This window comes from Neopelma chrysocephalum, unplaced genomic scaffold, assembly GCF_003984885.1.
Source record: "Neopelma chrysocephalum unplaced genomic scaffold, ASM398488v2 Primary Assembly neopelma1_67, whole genome shotgun sequence".
Lineage (NCBI taxonomy): Eukaryota > Metazoa > Chordata > Aves > Passeriformes > Pipridae > Neopelma > Neopelma chrysocephalum.
This window is the reverse complement of record NW_020897726.1, coordinates 9261374-9283371: the sequence shown is the minus strand read 5'-3', so window position 1 is coordinate 9283371 and position 21998 is coordinate 9261374. Positions and strand designations below refer to the sequence as shown.

The following is a 21998-nucleotide window of genomic DNA, read 5'->3' as shown; positions in this document are numbered from 1 at the left end:
TTTTTTCTTTCCTTTCTTTTCCTTTCTTTTTTCTTGATTTCCCAACTTTATTATGACTGTAACAGAGTACTAAATTTGATCAGATTCAATTTCCAATTATTTTTTGAAAGCACTACATAAAAACTTATCTTCGTTAAGTGCCACTGGCAGTTCAGCATCACATAACTAATCAGAATTCAGTAGCTTCATGTCAATGTGATGCCTCAAGTTCAAAGGGGACAAAGACATCCTGTTTGGTGTTTTGTTTCACTCAAGCTATTAAAACTGCACAGACCCTCTTAAGTGTTTCTTAAAGCAATCTTCTTTACTCTATCAGTAACATAAGACATTATAAAAAAAAGGTCCATTTAGATAATTGTCAAATTTGTAATGTGATTTGAAAAAAAAACCCTGAATAGGAAGCACTGAAACTCTATGTGGATAAAAACATTTCAGAACTACTTTTTTCCACATCCCTTAAAGATCTTCAACTTTTGTGACCGTGATGTTTTTCCTCAAACGCCATGCTGGGAAATTCCTAGAGGTGTGCACTGTGTGTGGGAATATATGCACCCAAAAAGGGTCAAAAGAAAAAAATTACATAGTTCAGAGCATATGCCCTGTCCTCATACGTATTCTAAAAAGCTATAGTTGATGCAGTTAACACCACTAGAAAAATAAATGTTTGTTTACAAGGTCATATAAATACCACAATTGTTTGATAACTAATTCCTTTGATGTAGCATATTTGTTAATTAAATCACAAGTTTTGAAATTACATTTTATCACTTGATAAATGGATTTTCGTTAGTGTTTTTCCCAGGGCTTGATGCAGGTTTAAGGAGGTTGCTTACTCAAATATTTGAGTGAATGAAAAATTAACCTGTTCATGTTGGCTTCTGAAGTTTCAACAATACTAGGTTCCACTTTACCACTTTTACTTCTGTGATAACATGCTTTGAAACACTGGACATAATTATGCAACTATTTCAAAACTGACAAAATTTCCTGAAATTCCTGGTAAATTTGTTAGTACACAGAGCAGTCGTATTCAAAAACAATTTTACTGCATATCTTTTCCTGTAGGAACCATAAAAATATGCTTCTATAAAGGTGAAAATAAAGAATTCCTGAGACTACAGATACTGCCTTTTTTAATAGAAATAAAATAGATACAAATAATAACAATTGGATTTGATTTGTTACTAGTCAATACCTCTTCTCTAAAAAAAAAAAAAAGATATTCAGGTAATTTTTTCCATTGTTTTGGAGAACTTTAAATTTTTAACAGGAATAAATAACAATTCTGTTTGTCTTTAATTTAAAAAGAAATATACTGTACGAAAAATTTCAAAGTACGACAAATTTGCAGATATATCAATTTTTATTGACATTTATATATATCTAATTTTAAATTGATAATTTCTTTTGACAGCATAAAATTCTATGCAAAACAATTCATTTTTTGCAAACCTTCAACTTTGCTTAATAAGAAGATGAAGCAGAAGAACATACACCATATGCCTAAACTGCAGTCATAAATGGAAACCTAAATTATATGGAAATACATGTGAGTGATCATATTTCCTACAACTAAATCACTGAATTCATATCTGATGTTAATTTATCATATTAGGAAAATAATTTTGAAAGCCAGCACATTTAAAACCCCTTCATTGTATTGAAGAATTATTAAATGGAACAGCTTTATTTTATTTTGCTTTTGGAGAATGCTCATCCATTTTAAGTAAGCAAAAAATATTTAGAAACCAGCTAGCACTAGCAAACTGCCTCTGAATGGATGCAATGCCAGAAGCCAAAAGAGAGAACCTTTTTTTTTTTTTAACGAGAGGAATTTAAGAAAAAGGGATAAGACTTTGAAACAAAGGAAACAAATATTTAATTAATTTACCATCATAAACAGAAACCATGAAGTGATTTTTTTATTAACTAGCGATATTTTGTTGTTCTGAATTCTTAGCTAATTTTAGTTTCTTCTTCCAAAAAACAAGAACTTCCAAGATCTGTCCCTTGGTCCATTTTAGTGTATATGAATCATAATTGATGATGAGGAGAAAAGAAGGAATCTGAAGTAAATAAATTACTACTAAATTCATTTCAGATGGATTTATTTTACAGTAGAACTGCTCCTATTCCTTTTCAAATTAATTCTACAAAACTTCAGTGAATATTTCTCATGTGAATATGCTTTTGAAGAGTTTTTAGCATGTTTTTGTACCATATTAATATTTACAATGCAAAATCTGTCCTATAAACGTTACTTATTTCAGTAAATCTTAATCAGGTTGGTGGAGTGCTCTCAATCAATAGGACTGCTCAAAGTGAGTAAAAGCTTGTGGGATTAGGACTGACATTCTTGCATTTCCAGAAATTTTATGGCAATTAGTTGGTATAAGCAAGAACAATTTCCTTAAATACAGTCACCATCACCACCCCCCAAAACAACAAACAAAGGTAATAATTTTTTTTTTTTTAATGTGCCAGTGTTGGCAATATGCACCATTTTATTGCAGATTTCATTGTATTCAGCGTTTGCATTAAACCTATTATAATCAGGAGACTGTAATGGAATCTGAGTGTTTGGTTGATAGAAAAATGGCTGCAGGGAAAAGCTTAAATATGAAGGAATGGTGTCCTGGGAACTCCAAAAATAAATTTGAGTAGCAATTAATAGCTCTCACAATATTTTTGACATCTAACGCAGTGGTTTTTTAACTTCTAGAAATTGGTAGTACTGACATTCTGTTTGAACAACTAATTAAGATGCAAGCATCCTTGTGTGGTGATGCATAATATGCGACTTCTTGAAACTACTACTGTGAATTGGTGGTTTGAGTTTAATCACATAGGTAAGCACAAAAATTTCCCTTTGCTCGCAAGTAATTAACATACCTGTTATAAGACCTATTTTAATAATTTATTTTCTTTTAGACAGTAGTACCTTGAACTTAATGTTTTAAATTTTATTTTATATGTTTGCTTGGGTTAAAAAAAAAACAAACACAACAGCAACTAAGACAATTACTGGGATCAAAGCTAAAAATACCAAGAAAGTCTCTTCAGATTAGAGAAGAATTGCTTGTGCTGATACCAGTCAGACCGAAAGTGTACTTGATACTGGGGTAGTGTGAAAAAGATGAGTTTGCAGACTGAAAAAACAGATGGCCCCTTATCACCCCATGGGGCTAAACACACAAAAGCAAACTTCAGAGACTCCTTACCTTTACCTTGTCTATCTCTATCAGGAGACACTGTTATATTAAGGGTTATTGCCTCTCTAGCCCTCCCTGTGATCAGCTTTTGAAGTCCATGGCCAAGAGGCCAGTGTGAGAATATCACCTCAGATAAGAGGTGTTTGCTCTGTGAAATATTCAGGACAGGAATCCATGGAGCCCATGACAGTTCAGCAGGGAACCACAAACTCCAGCTAATATCTTCTAATCCCCTGTTGGTTTGAGAACTACCCACCATAAAAAGCATAACTGTCTGTTTATTTCCACAGGCAAGAGATAATGTCTTAAAGTTACAGTCTGCCTTAACTAGTAGGGATGTGAAGCCCAAACAAATGAACCATCCAAGCTCATTACCAAAATTGTCTGTGATCCCTTCTTCTCTGCCTAATGAGATGTAAACATTTTGGCTCCTGTCTCTTTTGAAAGATATTAATCAATCTATTGGTTAGAAATCACAAAGGATAGTCCGGTCTTCAAATTACATGCCTTCTTTTATAGCATTTTGAAGCTGTGAACAATACGTTAAAAATTTTCCCATGGCGCAACCAAGTAAATACTTGTGGCACATTTCTATTTATTACAGAGAATAGTTAAATTCTAAGACATCAGTCATGCTCTTCTACTAAAGACTTTACAAATTCCCAAAGACAAGCCTAATTCCCAATGCAACGATGCTATAAAAGATCAGACACATTGTCATGGAGAAATCCACATTTGGAGATGACTTTCAACAATTTTCTCTCAGGATCCAATCCTGTGGAAGGCACATGCAAGTTGCTGAACACTGTGTCAAGCTCCATTAGTTTCAAAATGGCCCAAAAAACTTATATTTAATTTGCTGTATTTAAATTGAAATCTGACAAGATTAATACTGCCTATGCAAAAAAATACTTTGCCCTTTCCTTTCTTCTACTAAATGACAGTGTTTTGGTTTTAACAAGGAAAAAGATTTCATAAGTTTAACTTCAAAACTGAGAGAAGATGCCACCAATTTTACCTTTTTTGCATCCTTCACATCAGTTTTTGTCATTAGCCAATGTCACTACTGTAGCATGAAAGAAAACATAACAGGAGGTAGGTGAAGAGATGAGGGATGATGACCAAAAAGGGAAAATAATTCTTAATGGTTCTGTAGATCCTCTTTTTTTTCCCATTGTGATCTATCCTCTGCTCTGTTCCCAGCAATTGCCCTAAATCAAGGAACAGGCACGTGATGCATTCTGCAGATGGATCGGCACTGTATATCTGAACACAGTATACAGGTGGTTTTTCACTTGTACAAATTAGTTAACTAGCCAGCAGACAGATCTTCTCTTTGTGAGGCAGGAGTGGGAGTGGAAAATGGAAATCTCTCCTGGCTCATTTGCAGAAAGAGAGACCAAGTGAAAGTAAAAAAGCAGGTCAAATCAGTGCTTATTTATTAATATTTCCAATTGCACTCACTTTCTGTTCAGGCAGACCCTTTCTCGAAGATACACCAGTTAGCCAGACAATCATTGAAAACATTGGGCAACAACAAAATCACTGCTAAGATTTCTGAATCCTTCAGATGTGTTTTAAATACATATTCCGTTGGACATGAGTGCCCTGAAGCCTGAAGATGAGGATTTTCCTAGCTTCAGTAAATGAGGTGAATTGTTCACTATCTGTCTACTCTTGGTTCAAATCCATAGTCCAGGCCATTGACACAAGCTTACTTGACAGTATGTGAAAGCAGATTCCTCAACTAAACCTTAGAACTTGTCTGAATTTCTCCAAGTACTAATCCCTTCTTTAAAGGGAAAAAAAAAGGACTTTCCTCCTCTATCTTCACCTTTGCCTTTGTCTTTTACTATGCTATGTCCTTAAGAGGACACTAATTTTATACAGTGAATTCCAATCTCTGCTCAATGTCCACGGGAGATTGCTCTTCTTCACAAAATATGATTTCTGAAATTTTCTGCATTTCATATTCATAATGTAAATGTAGTGTACACAAAAATAATGTACCAGATGCTGGGGTTACTGGCAAATAATTCACCAATATCTGCACCGTGAGAGTAAATTTAAGGAGTACAAATGCAGGAGTAAATACAGTTAGCATAATCTAACTTGTGAGGCTGGGCAATCCAATGGCCATGTCCAAACTATAGGACATGATATGGCAATGACTGCTGTGGGCTAGGAGGAAAAAGAAACCAAACTGTTTTCCTTCTCCCAATAAATCCTATGAAAATAATCATGTCTGAGTGTTGGTCACCAATGAATTTGTCATCTATTTTGATGCCTTTTGTATTGTACCAAGCTACCATTTAATTAGTATTCAAGAAATCACTCTAGAGAAAACCCAAATTTTCCTTTCCAAAGTGAACAACTGGAAGCAAATTCTTGACGCTGCATTTTCTTGCTGCCAGTCACTGGGTACCATATAGTTTCCAAGAAACAAAAAGAATAAAAAGAACATTTCTGACACAAATGAGAAGACTCCCCTTTGAAAAACTGTATCAATGATATTTCTCCAAGCCATCTCCAATGCTTTTAGCTCTGAGTCAAAAACTCAAGATCTATCCTGCCAGATAACCATCTTATCACCTCAAGTACCACAAAGATAACCAAATTATGTTAAAAAAAAATCAAATCTCTGAACTCAAAAGAATTCAGACAAGAAGCAATCTGTGGCAATTGAGGTAATTTAACAGTTTTCTGCTACCAAAAGGTATCCTACACAATCTCTTCCTTTCTCTACTGCCCGGCACACACCGGTCCCTCCATAATCTGATTCAGCTTCATAGCCCAACAGAAATCTCTCCACTTTTTTGACTACATTTTCTGATGGGTTGATGAGTTAATGCTGAATGTGTTTACAGAGAGATCTGACAGAACCAGAGCCATTCCTAGGTAAGTAACGGACAACTCAGAAGGGGAAGCAGCGTGCAACCACCCTTTTGTGTGGCAATGAGCTGCTCAAAGTAGCTGCTGAAACTAGACTCTTAGGCCATCAGTGCCAGACTTACCAAGATCACAGCTTCTTGTGCTGATAGTTGAGTAAAAAAGACTTTCTTGCTTGTGAAGAGATTAGACATGGCATCATAACAGCTTGCAGTGCTATTTTTAGAAACTTGGACAGTATTAAAACAGCTACAAAGCCAAAAGTATCATTCTTTTTAGTCAGCTGTCAATTTGCAAGGACTCCTTCTGCCTCCCTTCCTTTAACATATACCTATTACTTTAGCCCCATTAGTCCCAGTTAGGACTCTCTTTTGGAGTCAAGTGTCAGGGAAGTCTTTCAGACAGTTGCAAGAAAGCGCAGTCCCTACCAAAAGGCATTACAATCACTCTACCCTAAACAACTCACAGTCAGTCCAAGATCCTGTCCAGTAGAGAGTTACAATATTATCTGGGGACTTCTTTAGAAAGTAAGTAGTTCCAGGAAAAAAAACCAAACAACTCAACAAATATATGTATCACTTTTAGTACTTGAAATACTCAGAATAGTCACAGAATATTTTAGAAATAGCAAAGCTGGCACATGGCTAACTTTCATTCTGAAACTTATCTGAAGTACCAGGCTTAGACCCTAAGCAGTTCTGCATTTGAATTCAGCAATATGCAGTTCTAGCATTATCCTTTGGTCTGTGTCTAACACATATGCTATACATGACACACAGTGGGAAACTGAAAAGAATTCCAACACATGGCAGGATAGTTGTGAAGACTCAAGAAAAGACTGGTCATTGAAGAGAAATTTCATTAATTGATTTTTGCATGAAGTCTCTAAGGTCTGAGTGTGCTATGGCATACCTAATTGTAAGGATGCCATACATTTAGAAGTTTCATTTAAAGCCTTCCAGTGATGGCTAATACACCATGCTAGATCATTTATTTCGGCAGTCAGTCATCTCCTTATTAAAACTGTGCACATTACTTCTGAATTTGCTTATTCCCAGATGCTAGGTGTTTTATCTTTTTATAGCATTTTATGTTACACTGAGAGATCTTGTTATCAAAAATCATTACTCCCCGTGGGAAATTGGAACTGAAATGTGAAGGGCAAAGCAGAGACCAACAGGACAGGCATCCAAGTTCAACCTGGTTACTCTTATTTGTATTCTGAGAAGTATCAATTTCAGCCACAAGAAGAGATTCCTTAATGGAAGACCTGTTGGCTATATGTAAAAAAGCAGCCTTCTTTGCACATTAATTTCTACCACTTATGCTGACATATTCTTTGGAAATAACCTGGACTCCCTGAGGAGGGAAACTGCTCATAACTTTAGCACTTTTTTCATTGGTCCCATTTGAACAAAGTGTATTACACCATAATGCAGCTTTTTATACGTTAAGGGAGTTATTTTCTCAAATAAAAACATTAAAAGTTGCAAATCAGCTTAGATAGAGTCAGTTATATTCTAGACACTGGAGCAACTTTTCATTACAAATTTGGCATAACAGAAGACAAGTATCCAAAGAGACAAAATATCATTTACCCTTTAAATGCCCACAGTGGTATCCTTTCCTACTGCTAATTGCTGATTTTATTTTGCACTCTGGTGTCAAATAGCATCTTTGGAATAGGAGAATAAAACAACAAGAAAACTCCAGTAAATCATCATAGACCTTAACAAATAAAGTGCTTCAGGAAGTTAAGTACCTTGAAAAAAATCTTCATTCAGGCTTGACATTTTCCTATTTACTTTATTCTTTTTATGGAATGGTCATCATTTAATGAACAATTATCTAGAATATTTACTCGAACAGTAAAGTGATCTCGGTGACTTTAATGCAAGCATTATTCTAAGGGCTGTTCTATAAAACAAAGTAGGATAACGTTACATGGAGATCATTCAGCAGAGCTAAATTTAAAAACAGTGCTCTTACAAGATCTAACAACTTGCAAATTTATGACCAGATCTGGCAGCTTTTCTTTGGACTCGTCCACTATGTAAAATTCAAATACTGTGATAATACCATACATTTTAGCAGATGATATAAAAATTAACTGTAAAATAAAGCACAAAATATATCGTCTTTATCTTCTGATGATCCATCTAAGGATCATCAGGATAACAGGAAAAAGTAGATTCATACTGTTTAGGTACCTCCTTACTATTCTTAATATAAAATTCCTTTATTCCCTTTATTTCTTCTACCAATATTTGTCCTATTTTTTACTGCCACTACAATTTTTAGTACAAATTGCAAAGGCAGTTGGAGAAATAGATTTACTTAGGGCAAGTTATCTGAAAAGTACAGCAAGACAGGAAAGACTCAAAATTCCCTTCCAATCTTCTTTAAACACTATCTCCTTTTTTTCCAATGGAAAAAACCCCGTTAGTTAGTTCACTACTAAATGTGACTGGAGATAAATTAGGCAAGTGAGATATCTCCAAGCTCTGCAATCATCACTGATCTCAGCTGGCCAGATTCCACCCTACGGCCTTCTAGAGGAGCTGAGGGTCACCTCACTGTCAGAAATCTTGACATTCACATCAGACCCATGGATTTCAAATCAGCTGCAAAAATATATATGATTATTTTGTTGCTGACATGTTTGTTTACCAATCAGAAGTTGCAACTTCTCAGTAAGTAAGACTGTACGTCAATATAGAAAAAAATTAAAATTCTGGGTTCATGCAGATTATAATTTATAACTCAAACTGTGCAGATTTAGTAGAACTTTTTTTCTGTAATCACCTGCTATATGTTTACTCCAAGGCTGTAATTAGTTCAGTCTGTTATCTTCATCCTATGGTTTTTGCTTGGGAAGGCTGATTGGTTAATACATTTTAATTTTAGTTTTTTCTCTTTGATTGTACTCTGAAGGAAAGATATAAATAATTCATTTTCAAGCATCCAGTGGCTTCCTAACTCTCTTTAACAGCAATGTTAGTAGCCAAGGGCCCATATTCTCTCCTTTGATGACAATATCTCCCTAATTTATAAGTGTAAAGTTTGTATTAAGTCACAGAAATCAGAAAATTCAATGTATTAAGTGTACATAAAGGGCTAAGGATTTATAAAGAAACAATATTTACAGGTTAAGTTTTACCTTGCATTTACTTGTTTGGTGCATAATTTTTAATTATTACAAACCAATTATATTAAAACTTTGCATGAATATCTATTTTTAGTCTTTATTATGAAAGTTCTCTTTGGACCTTATTTTTTTAATAGACTGCTCATTTTTCTGCATACCACATACAGTATGTTATGTTCCAAAATGGTATGGTGGAATGTGGAGAATTTTGTTTTGGGGAAATAATAAATTCCTCTGGCTCCGTACAAAAGGGTTTATTCATCCCTCAGGTGCGTGATCATTATCTGGGTCTATCTTGGCTTTTCCCTTAATTTAAACAAGAGCCACCTACTGTAAATCACTTTTTTTGCTTACAGACACATGTGCAGCAGCAGATGTGCACCTTCTAATATTAAAAAATATATTATGATTTCAATTTTTAAAAAAGGTTATGAAGAGTTAATTAATTAACTCATGAATGAGAATTAACACTAATTCCAATGTCAAACAGTTTTTCTCTGCTGCAATTTCTAGTAAAGTTCTTGAAGATGCTATGCCAGAATATTACATATGCCAAAGCATCTTACTGGAGCATCATGCATCCTTAAGGGACATGCAGAATTCTTTCTCAGGAATATTTCTGCTAAATACAGATAGTTATCACAATGATACTCAACAAAATATCCGTTTTGTACCAGTTGAAAGCTCATCTCCCTACCTTATAAGCTCATAGAATGATGTCTCTGACCAGGCACCACACATGCTAAAAAACAGTGAGTAAATCTCTTACCTTGTCATGCACAATGTTTCACTAAAAGTCATAATACACAGGGAAATTATATCAAACATACATACAGCCTGCTATATTTCTTTCCTCTCTAGTGCAACCACTGCATTGAACTGAAAAGCTGTGCTAAAACTCAATAGGTCTTACTTGCAACCACAGGGATATTCCCTTTCCAACCCACTTGTGCATTAGCACCTGTGTGTCTTGGGTAGACCCTTGCACTGCTCTCTACATTCTCCCCTTCCACAGCACACCACTATGGAGAGTCACTCTAGTTCCCCATCAATCCTTTTGTCCTTGGTATTCAGGGGAACCTGTTGAGCATTCAGTGAGAATGAAAATAAAAATATGCATCTCTTCCCTGCACCTCCTGAGGTAAACAACAACATTAGTCTACTGATCTGTAACAACAGGCAGAGGTCCTCTGAAATCCTCTGAACTGGACACCATTTGTGCAGTGTTTTAAACGCTATTAGGTTTCATTAACTTCTCCAGACTTTTTCCAAGGCATTTGCCATTAGCAGCAGAGATCCATATTTGATGTTGACATGGTATTATGGTACCTCTTGAGATGCACTGAATAAAAGTAGATATACTGAAAAAAAATATTCACAGTATTGCATTAGGAAACCATTTTGTGTTGTTCCATGGAAAGCAATTGAAACACAGCGATGTTACAGTGCACATTACTGCACAGAGAGTTACAAGATCACCCAGCCTTGCTTAACAGCCCAGGTTCAGAATCAGTTTGTCCACAATATCCTGTAAGAGCTAGTGATTTTGGAGTCCTACATATAAGACATGTCAGACAGACCTGTCTTTCAGAAAGGATTAAATCTCTGCCACAAACACACATTTTGGAAGACTGAAATGGACATCCAAATATTGAGACCCAACAGAGTAGTCTTTTAGAAAACCTTGGCCCTCGTAAACACTGATGTAATTCAGGATTAATGCCATGAAGTTGAAAAGATTACAATAACTAAAGAGCAATATGAGATCAGATTTATGCTTCCAAAGTCTAAAATCTTCAATATATATTTAAAGAGAAATAACTTACTCCAGCCTTTAGAAAATGGGGCCTATTGAAAGCATGAAACCTCTAAAATGTTATTTGAATGCCAGAAAAGTAATACTTTAAAAAGTCAAGACAAAAGTGAAAAGAGGAACAGAAAGGAGTGAGCCAGAAATGCTAACATGTTCATTTCCACCCTGTCCCGTGAGCTGGATGAACTCTGCAGCTCCATGGGCATCTCTGGATATTAACTGATGGACAGTTCCTGCCCTTAGTGACACAGCTGTCATTTCACAAAACAGAGACATGGATGTAAACTGGACTTATGATAACTAAAAAAATACCAACTCAGAAACATGTGCCTATGATGATACCTACATTTAGCTGTGACTTTGTACCCGCCCAGAGGAGGGTCGTGGCCTTCCACAGCATCGAATCCTGCTGACACCAGGACAATCTCTGGATCAAACTCGTTGGCAGCTGGCATAATCACAGTCCTGTAGAGTGAAAAAACCCCCAACACATTAAAATCAAAAGAACTTCTATCTTCATTATGTAAATTGTCACAATCACAAAAAAAACACAGCACAACATATTTTATTTAATTAAACCAATCTCCATAGTAACTGTTCAAAACCAAGTCCAAGGGTTCAATTAATTTTTTTCTATACTTACTTTTTTTTTTCCTAAGACTGAGGAAAAAAAATGCAGGTACATGTGAAAGCCTCTAATATTACTTACACATCTGTGTCTGTTTTATCCTGCTGCCTATAAAAAGCTGCCTCTTCCAGGGAAGTGACTAATGGCTTACAGAGAGCTCTCAAAGCCTGAGTGGAAACCCGGACTGCTCCAGTTAGTGCGAACTTGGTGTAAATTTGAACTATAAATTTCTTTTGGGAAAATGTTTGCTTTCCAAACTTTTTTTTTACTTCTTAACATTTTTAAATGTTTGTCGAGGTGGGGGGTGACTCTAGCAAAGGAAAAACATGAAATTCCCTTAATCAAATCCAGACTATGTTGTCAAGCCTTTCCAAGGTCAAGCATAACAGGAATGTGACAACCACAAACTAGTGACAGCAACCCCTGCTGGTGTCAGGAAGATAATTCAGCTCCTCACAGTCACAAAGATTCCACTTTCTTAACCCCTTCCTTGACAAAATTATGTGGGGATATTTTATCGCTTTGGTTTTGCCCTCCTCTAATCTCAAAGCATGAAAGATGTATTGAAGGAGAAGATAAACACTTGCATTCTGCACTTTCACATGCCTTCTTTCAGGTTGACTCCAAAGGGAAGGTGTAAGGACAGCCTTTACACTAGTTTGACAAACACTGAGCCTGTAGTGGCTGTGCTAAATTGAGGGATATCGCTAACATTAAAAGGCAAATACAGGAATGAATGTTCTATTACAAATAAATTAACTCAAGGAAATCCCAGTTGGTCTACACCAGACAGAATATGAAGATTAATTTTATGCATGTGTAATGCCATTTGCTTGAGTTCAATGTTTAATAATTTACTTTATAATCAAGTTAGGCCAAAGAGATCATATTTTTGTTGAAAGGTTTAGGTTTTCTGTGGCAAAAAAAAATAAAAATCACATTAAATATATTTTAACAATTCTCTGGGTTTTTCTTTAGTTTAGTTTTTGATCTGTGTTTTATAAACTTTGTTTTGTTTCCCTCAAAGGTAATTTTATTATTAGGAAAATGTTCCCTTTACTTGTTAGTCAAAAAAAAAGAAAATTCAGGCTAAGCAAAAAGTCTTTGTCAGGGCATACAGCATTTCACTGAATATAGTTTTACATTAGGAAAAAAGAACAGAGGCAGTCTCAATTTTTTTGGTGATTTTGCTGAAATTGCACCATAAATATCTGCAGGCATAGTGAAATAATTTTTTTAATATTCCTTTTTTTAAATATGTCATTAATAGGCCTCTGCTGAAATATGGATTCCAATACTGAGCATTGGACTTCAAGAAGGACCTAGACCAACTGGAGAGATCAAAAGGAAAGAAAAAAAAATCAAAAAACATAACCTAAGTGGATAAATAATAGAATCATAATTATTTGATTTGCATAAAATGAGAATAAACAAGTCGACAAACTGTAAGTGGTTGTTGCAAGAGGAAATAAATAACCTGTACTGTAGTTACACTGTGGATAAGACCTGAAGCAGTTCCAGCAGAAAAGCTGTAATTCAGACACTGGAAGAAGCTTTTAATAGTAAGAATAGTTAATAATGTAAATAATATGTTTAAGAAAATTTCTTTTATTTTTTTATAAAAGGTAAAACAAATATCCATCAAGCTTGCTACAGTTCAAGCTGACATGGCCTTGAGGCAGGAGGTCAATTACTTCTCCTCTAGATTTTTTTCCTCTTTTTGCATGATGTATAACTATATAACACATGAAGTACACATACGAATACTTGCATTAGACACTACAGTGACTGAACAGTTTTGCAGGATAATCTCCACAAAGTTAGGGAACAATATCAGGAATAAAGATCTCCTATGCAACCACATCTTATCTTATGTACATACCTTCTGATACTCTAATTATATGTTCATTGTCTGAAGCAACACATACTTTCCAAACTTCCCCACGTCTGCAACACATGTGGCATGGATCCTGATTACTGATGAGGACTGTGGCTGATACGTAATCTTCATCTGTCCCCATAGCACCATATATCTTATACACTGAAAGAAGGAGGGATTCTATGAAGAACCCTCCCTATCTGCAGCCACTTGAGCTTTTACCCTCCTCCTCTCCATTCACATTTCCTTAAATTTAAGTAAGGCTCTGTTTTTTATTTCTTTATGTCAAACAAAGTGGCAGCAGCACTGAGTACAGCATAGACTATGTTCAGGAGTCAGAGGATGGAGTGTGTTCAGTGCAGACAGAAGCTGTGGAAACTCAAGTTGCTGAGCAGTAACAAACCTAACCAGGCTAAAACACATTTTTGAGAGTCCTATAATTTGGAACATTGGGAAAATCTACCACACTTCTACCACATTTCAAGACCTTGCTCAAATGCGTAAAGATGTCAGCACATTTTTTAATAACTTGGGCAAAACAATGCATTTGACCCTTAATCTCATTCATAGAAGCAACAAAAATTGTTTAGACACAGTCTATTCAAAATTTTTGTCAAATAAATATGTCTAACATTAAAGCTGCCAGCCATACTGAGTAGCATTAGGAAAATTATTAAATACTGAAAGCAAGGTCTTTCAACACAAAGCACCAGGAATAGCTATTAACACATCTTTAAGAGTACTGAACAGGAAATAGTAGCAGATTCATAAATCTCTACAGAAATGATATATAGGAATCTCAGCTAAAGAAAGGAGAAGGCTATAAGGCTAATAACTGGAGGTAGCATTTAGAATTCACTGTTCTCTTGCTGCTTTCAGTATTACCTGAATTCACATGACCAAAGTAACAGCTAAGAGGGTTTTTCTGAAAGAAATAATTTTTTCTTTTAAAAATGTACACAGTGTCTGTTACATTTCACCAGAAGAATGGCATCCTACTTTTGTTATAATATTGTCTCACAAACTAAGTCAGAACTTTGCTGCTGCTACTCTGCATATAATGTACTAGAAGAGATAACCTATATGCTCTCTGTTCTTCATTTATTTTTCATCCTCCACAATACTGAGGGAATTAGAATGTCAGATCTCATCCATCTTACTGTTCTTAATTTAATACTGAACAGAAACTCTAAGAACCTTTCTTTTGGAAAGATATTAAGGAAAACATAATGTGTTTACTAGGATAGCAAGCTTGATTCTTCTCTTAAACATCTCAGGGAGTCCACAGTCCTTATTACATCAGCCAAGACTACTACTTTCAAAAGGATGACAGCCACAAGTGTCTCAATTGCAGAGAAGACCATATAGACCTTTGGTTCCTAAATCTTTAATCTGGTCTTCTACATTAACATACAGACATTTAGGTTCCTCTTTTGAACAAATGCCAAGAAATCTCTGCTCAGAAAAGAACAGCTTAATGTCTGGAAAACATCACAGCATTTCAGTTTGGTGTTTATGTAGGTAGGGTATTTCCAACTTTTGCCTTGCCTTGGCAGTAACTCCTTTGTGGCACAAAACAGACATGTAAATTCCTTCACAAAATTGACAGATACTTTCCTGTCTAATGAAGTTCTATAAGGAATGACATATATACACTGTTTTAAATATAGGCTTAATTTCACCAGGACATAAATGAAAACTTTTGTCATTTGCCACCTCTCAGGCTTCAGCACCTTCATTATCCTTGAGTATCTGTCTTTAGAAAAATCACAGAATCATAGAACCTTAGAATAGTTTGGGTTGGAAGGGACCTTTAAAGATCACCCTGTCCATCCTCCCTGCTGTAGGCAGGGATAAAAAGTGTTTTGAGGCCAGCTGTTGTAAAAAAAGCCTACACAAAGCAACATGAAGATCACTTCTCTCTCATAAACCATCTTCTCCCACCTCAGGACAGTTAGATGAGCAGGGACAGCTCCTGATCCTTCACTATCACTTGGGAGCAGAGAATCATAAGACCTTGTATCTTGAACCTTTTCTATCCCATCTACACTCTGGAGGGCACAGGAAGGTGTAAGAAAGAGACATCATCCACCAACTACCTCCAAAGGAGCTCCAATAAACATGGCACTTTCCTTCTCAGTTGCCTAAGAATCCAACCCTCTGAATCCAGAGAAAATAGTTTTTTTTTTTTTCTAAATCATACAACTAGCATTGGTCACACACTAATTCATGTTAAACTTCCCAGATTCCTCAGACCAACCCTATGCTCAGAAGTCAGGCCGCAGCTGCCAGGACTTGTTAACGGTGCGAAGGGTCAAAACTCTGCTCACCAGAAATCCTTTGCAAAGTGCACCGGCAGCCTGCACTCAGACCCAGGTAGGAACAGTTATTATCTTACACACAGCAGGAGTAAGAAATATGATTTGGCTTCTGGCCATAGCCCACCAGACAGGTACAGCCTGGGGACTGGAAGCCCATCACTTCCTGTTGGAAGCCAATCAGGCTGCAGAGATTATCAGGAAACCAAAGTTAATACTAGAATACTTCTCTGACAAAATGAGCAGCTTTTGTCAGAAGAGAAATTAATTTTATTCATCCACTATGACTCACACTCTCCTCCACTCTCTTCTCCAAAAAAAAATAAAACACCTAAAAGAGATATTTATTTTCTGTGATATTGAATCATATAGAAGCATAAATATTTTATACAGCATATTCACTTAATGATGACAGCAGAGTTACAGGGGTATCTTGCCTGGTTGACTCCTTCTTTCTTTTCTAAATCATTTTCATTAATAAACATGTCAAAACCTGAAAGCTTGAGGAGCTGCATCACAGAAATTATTTATCCATGGTAAACCTTGCAGTTACAATGAAACTGTGTCCTCCAGCCGAAGGTAGCATAGATTCTTCTTTCAGTCTGAAGGTACTGGGAACAGACAATGTGTCTGGAAAGCTGAAAAGATTTCTTTTTGTCCCACTAAAGAGATTTCCCCAAAGAATTAATATGTTCCATTTGGGTATGCTGCTGTCTGCAGAGAAGCCAAGGGATGGCTTCCAGTTGGGTGTAGTTCTAGAGAAAACATCAGGCATGCGATCCTCCCCTTCCCACCAATCTGAACATCAGATGCAAGACATTAAAGAGATTCTACCAAGGGACTTCTTTTTATTCTTCCATTCTATTTTTGTACATCTAAAGCACATGGTTAGGATGCTCCCAAACATTTGTTCTCCCAGAAGAGATTGCAGAGAAGTACCCTACCCAGAAATGACTCTCCAAGTACCATTACACAGAGCTGGAAATCTCCAAAGAGAGTTAAACATATTATGCAAATAGCTACAATTATTTCGCTGTGTTGGTAATTTAAAAAGGAAATGAGCAGGAATACCAATCCAGGACAATAATTTATGTAACTAAGAAAAATAATCCATGCTGTTCTAAAACTGCAGATTAGAATGTCTTAGTAACATAAATTATTTGCTCTTTCCCTAAAATCCTACAGTGTTTTCATCTAGTGATCTCAAAGTACTTTCAGAACATCAAAAAATGGAAAGGCTCATATCTTCAGCTGGTATAAATCCATATAGCTGTTTCTGATTGCCTCTAAAGCAGGCGTTTCTTGTACCCACTTCACAGATGAATCAGCTAAATCTAAAAGCTGGTAAAAGACCTTAATAAATTACTTAGTTGTCCCTTGAAAAATCTCGAAAGAAAATGCAGAAGACTCTAAGTCCATTACTTCAACTAGTAGAAAAAACAACCATAAAAGCACTGTTATTTGTTCAGTTATAAAAGATTGTATTTTGCAAGAAATACATATACAATGTGCTACTGCTACTATAGTGGGGGTTTAGCCGCTGAATGGAGACACAGTCTGTTGTTTGACAGAATGTAGGCCTGCCTACAGTTTCTCAGTTTCACGTCCGGCAAATAAAATATTGTTCCAAACAATGACTATGTTGTCCTATCTTAAAATTACACAAGTTAAAGAAAACTGTTGAATGCACCTTGATAGGAACAGATCAGAAAGTATTTAAAAGATAGTCCCTATAGGTATGTGTAACTTATGGTATCTATTATTTTTATGTGTTGTTTGCATTTATGTTTTAATGTAACACAATATCAAATAATGTGTATTCCCACAGAAAGCTACATAGCATTTCTGTACAACTATCAGATAATATTTTTTTCTGCACTATTTGAGTTTATAATAGTGTGTCTCACTAGAATTTTGGTTTACTTTCATCACATTTCTTTATGCCAGTTCTACTGCCAACCCAAGTTCATCAAGGCCAAACTTGATAACTTTCCCCTAAAACTCCTTGCTGGTTGCCATATGACCATCAGCTTTGTCCTGGACTTACTCTCTAAGGCATATCTAAATTCTGGCAATTTTGTCCGCATTAGTTTCTAAATTATATATGTAACATAACTTCTGTCTTTTCAGACTTTATTTTCATATATTTCCTTTTATCCTTATACGTTTTCTTTTTAGATATTTTGAAAAATTTTATTTCTCCTTTATTTTTAATAAGTACAGTCAATATTCCTGCCCTTTTATTTATAGTTACCTTATTTGCTTTCTGGAGATCCAAAATACCTCCTTTTTTTTTTTTTATTTCTTCAAGGGGCAAAAGGTACCACATCAATACAAAATCCTCACAACTGTAAATCATGGTCATTTCACCAGGTTTTGCACATGGTATTAAATTTAAGCCCATGCCAAAGTGTTTAAAGTGTCAATGTCTTCCATGGATGCACCCAAGTTAGTAATTTTAAGTGTTAAATTTGTAGGAATATCTAAGTGCCACTGAACGAAAAGTTTTAGAAGCACCAACAGCTTGCTTTCTTTCTCTTCTTGTTTTTTTGGTTTGTTTGGTTTTTTGTTTTGTTTTTTTTTTCTTTTCTTTGGCTTTTGAAGACATTTTCAGAGCCTAAGGCTATTATTTGTGGGTTCCTTTTTAAATGACTAATTATTTTGGCAGCCTGCATGTAAGTTTCCTGAATTCTATTACAGCTGAAACTGCAAGATCGTAAGCACTCAAAAAGCATATGAAATACTGACTACAATATCTGCTCATCCTTCTATTTTTACTATTTAGAAAGGTGGTTTCAATGTAATTATAAGGATTCTGCTACATTTGATCTATGATATGCCTCAGTCAGAGTCTCTGAATTAGTATAAAAAGAACCTAAACAAGGAGAAGTTAACAAACAGGAAAAAATGAGAAAAAATATTACTTTGTCGTTTCCAGAATTCACTTAAAAATTAACAGCATAGTCAAATAGAATTATCCAACTTCGAGAAACATGGGCAAATGCATATACACACCTACTATAGACATTCATGTCCACATTTATAACCGAGTAAAATTCAAAGTTCAGTGGTTAACAGGAAAAGGTATTGGCTAAAAATTATGGTAAGCTTGCTCAAAAATTATGGGTTATGTATCTCTCAAAGAGTATAGTTGAAAGAAGAGGTTACCTTGAAAGAATCAAGGGCCAGTATGCAAATATAAAGCCTTCTACGGAAATACAGGCCAAGGTAGCGCACGCAATGGCAGAATATCTCCTTACAGAACAATTCTACTCTGAAAAGTAACTGAGTTTAGAAAATCTGCATTTTCTATTAAATGTTCTTCTGTCTTTTTAGACTCTTACTTGTGGAAGCACTGGCATGATAAAAAAAAATACTGTCACCTTTTATTTATTTCTCAGATCTCAAAACTGGTTGGTACCATCCCACCTCGTAAACATAAAAAAAATTTATTTACTAAATTCCAGTTGGTAGCTAAAGGACTGATGTGGCTTCCAAGAGCTGTATAACTGAAGATGATATATGAGGAGGAAGCAGAGTTTAATTTGCAAAGACGGGGCTTAAAATAAAACAGAGTATGACTTAAAATAGTATCACCAACACCGAGAAAGCAAAATGCTATGAGTATGGAATCCCATCCTTTTAAGACAATTATTTTTCTATCAAAACCGTTCTAACATGTATGGGAAATGGTACTAACACATGCATATATACTGCCAATTTTACCCTAAGTATCATTTAGGATAGCATTTAGTTGTTATGGTATAAATGTACTTATCAGAAAAATAAATTCAGTGCCCATTACTTCATTTTATGGAAGGAAACAAAAAATCATTACAAGCTTTTCTGCCACAAATAGAAACACATTTGGGGGTACTTTAAATTTTCTGCTTTGAAATTTGTATGATTTCTTAGAAAACATATCACATCTCTATCAAGGCTGAGTATACTACAGTACTTTTTGTAACAAAATAACTATTGGTTTTGCCTTTCTACTAAGTAATTTATTTCAACTGACTTTTATTATAAAAGTCAGTGGACTTGGTCTAAAATGTTAACATAATAAACTAATAATACTACTAAAACAGTTCCCCACTCCCAGTAAATCTTATTATATAGTAATAAGATTGTTCCTAAGAAGATAAAAATAAGTGCTACAATACCAGAAACACTTAAATATAGAGGTAAAAACTTGCCTCAATGTGCTGCATTTATAGAGCTCACAAAATAAATGATAGCATAACATACTCTCCAAGGAATTTCTTACATTCTACAAAAAAAGCATACTATTTTGATCATATTCTACCTTTCAGTGTATTTTTAGGGTACTTGAAACTTTTAGAACTCCTTAGCCCTCTAAGAACAGCAAGAATAGCCTGGTTCCTATTTTACTTACATTCCACAGGAATGGTGGAATTGGGAAAAAGAAGGAAATGGAGGTGTTTTGAATAAATTAAAAGGAGAAGAGGGCTTTGGAGTATGAAGTTTGTCTTTAAGTCCAAAATCCACACTCTTTCATTATGAAAAAACCTTTAGAAAAGCTTTCCAGATTAGGCATATAGCATACAGTTTGACACATAGCAGGAATGAAGAAAATACACTACCTAAAATTTACTGTTACTGATTGTACAACAGCTCAGTTTGCAATATTAACAATCTGATTATGTCACCACTGAAACGATTACTCGAGAACTTTAAAGTAGTTTTCAGTTCTTGCAAAAGTGAAATGTGGGGAAGAAGGGAGGGTAAATCTTGTTAAAAAATGCCTGGAGACATGAATTGGAGGGGTTATGTTTTTCATGGGAGCAATAGGTTGAGTGGATAAAAGATACAGAAATCCCTTGAAAAAAGTACTTTTACCACAAAATTTGCTACATTTCTGAAAAGTGTATTTTGCCCAGAAGGATTTTTTTTCTTTCCTTTTAAATGAAAAGAAAAAACATTTTCTAGAAATCAAATTATTCATCAAGGTCATGGCCACTTGCAAAAGCATAATTTTTCACATGCTGTATTCATCAACATGGTTGTGAATATAAAGTATTTGAAGTCTTAATTTTTTTCTCAGAGTTTTCTCCATTGTCTTTTAGATACTTTCTTGCTTTGTCTTATATTTTCTTCCATATACTCATAACTATTTTTAAAGGTATTTTCTCTGTGTATGGTTTTCCAGTTTACCACTAGATGGAGATTTCACAAGTTTCTGAATAATCACTATTATTTTACTCTATATTGACACTTTTCCTTCGAAGTAATGCTATTTAGAAAATTGCTTATATGACTAATCTTATTTTTCAGATGTTACAAAGTGTTCTTTCAGACGAACGATGCAGACATATGTCATTTCCTCATGTTTTTTGCTGAGGAACATCATACACTGGTAGAAAAGGAACATATAGACATTTTCTTACATGCAAACCAAATTAACCAACAGGAAGTGTCTCTGATCTTAAACAGGAAGACACTGATGCTACAGGCAGCAATAGCATTCAACACTTCATGCTTGGCAGGGCTTTGTCATTGGAGTTGGGGCCACTTTGGACCATCTCATTACTCTGGTATGTATTTAAACAGACCAGCTGGCCTTCATTCTGACAGCCAAAAATACAGCTTCCCACATATAAAAAGGCTTTATACAGTACAGAAACTTCAAGTCTGCTCAATTTACCTAAATTGAATGCCACTTAATGGGACCCATACTGATATAATTTTATTGGGGATTTAGAATAAATATTTACAGATAATGTAAGGTAACACAGAAAAGCACTTTTCAATTCCTGCCCTTTCCTCCTCCCTCTCCACTACCTGTCCCCCACTCCCAGAAAATTCTCAGATAGAAAGAGAGAAGATATTTGTGGGAGCAGGGGGAACACTCTCACTAATGCACCAATCCCCAAGATACCACGTGGTGTTAGAAACTACAACTTTTTCCGGTGCAGCTTCAGCTACACCACTTTGGTTAGAAATGTGTTGGCTCTGGGTAGATTGGTGGAATCCTGTCTCTTTTATATTATCCTATCCCCTCTCTTCCCTTCCACTCATTTACTCAACAAAACAGAGGAAACACGATAGACTCCGAAGACAGAGAAAACTGGATGTCAGCTTTTACAGATC

At 35.3% G+C, this 21998-nt stretch overlaps 1 protein-coding gene across 14 annotated transcripts in view; it reads right to left on the bottom strand.

Annotated features, from left to right (window-relative positions):
- Positions 1-21998, bottom strand: part of HDAC9 (histone deacetylase 9) — a 462804-nt gene that overhangs the window by 47573 nt on the left and 393233 nt on the right. For 13 of the 14 annotated variants that reach the window (XM_027684600.1, XM_027684601.1, XM_027684607.1 and 10 more), the window contains one exon: positions 11409-11527. In XM_027684600.1, the coding sequence (XP_027540401.1) occupies positions 11409-11527 (119 nt within the window). Of the gene's footprint in view, positions 1-11408; positions 11528-21998 lie in introns of those variants that run through there. The other variant, XR_003534444.1, reaches the window with a different exon arrangement.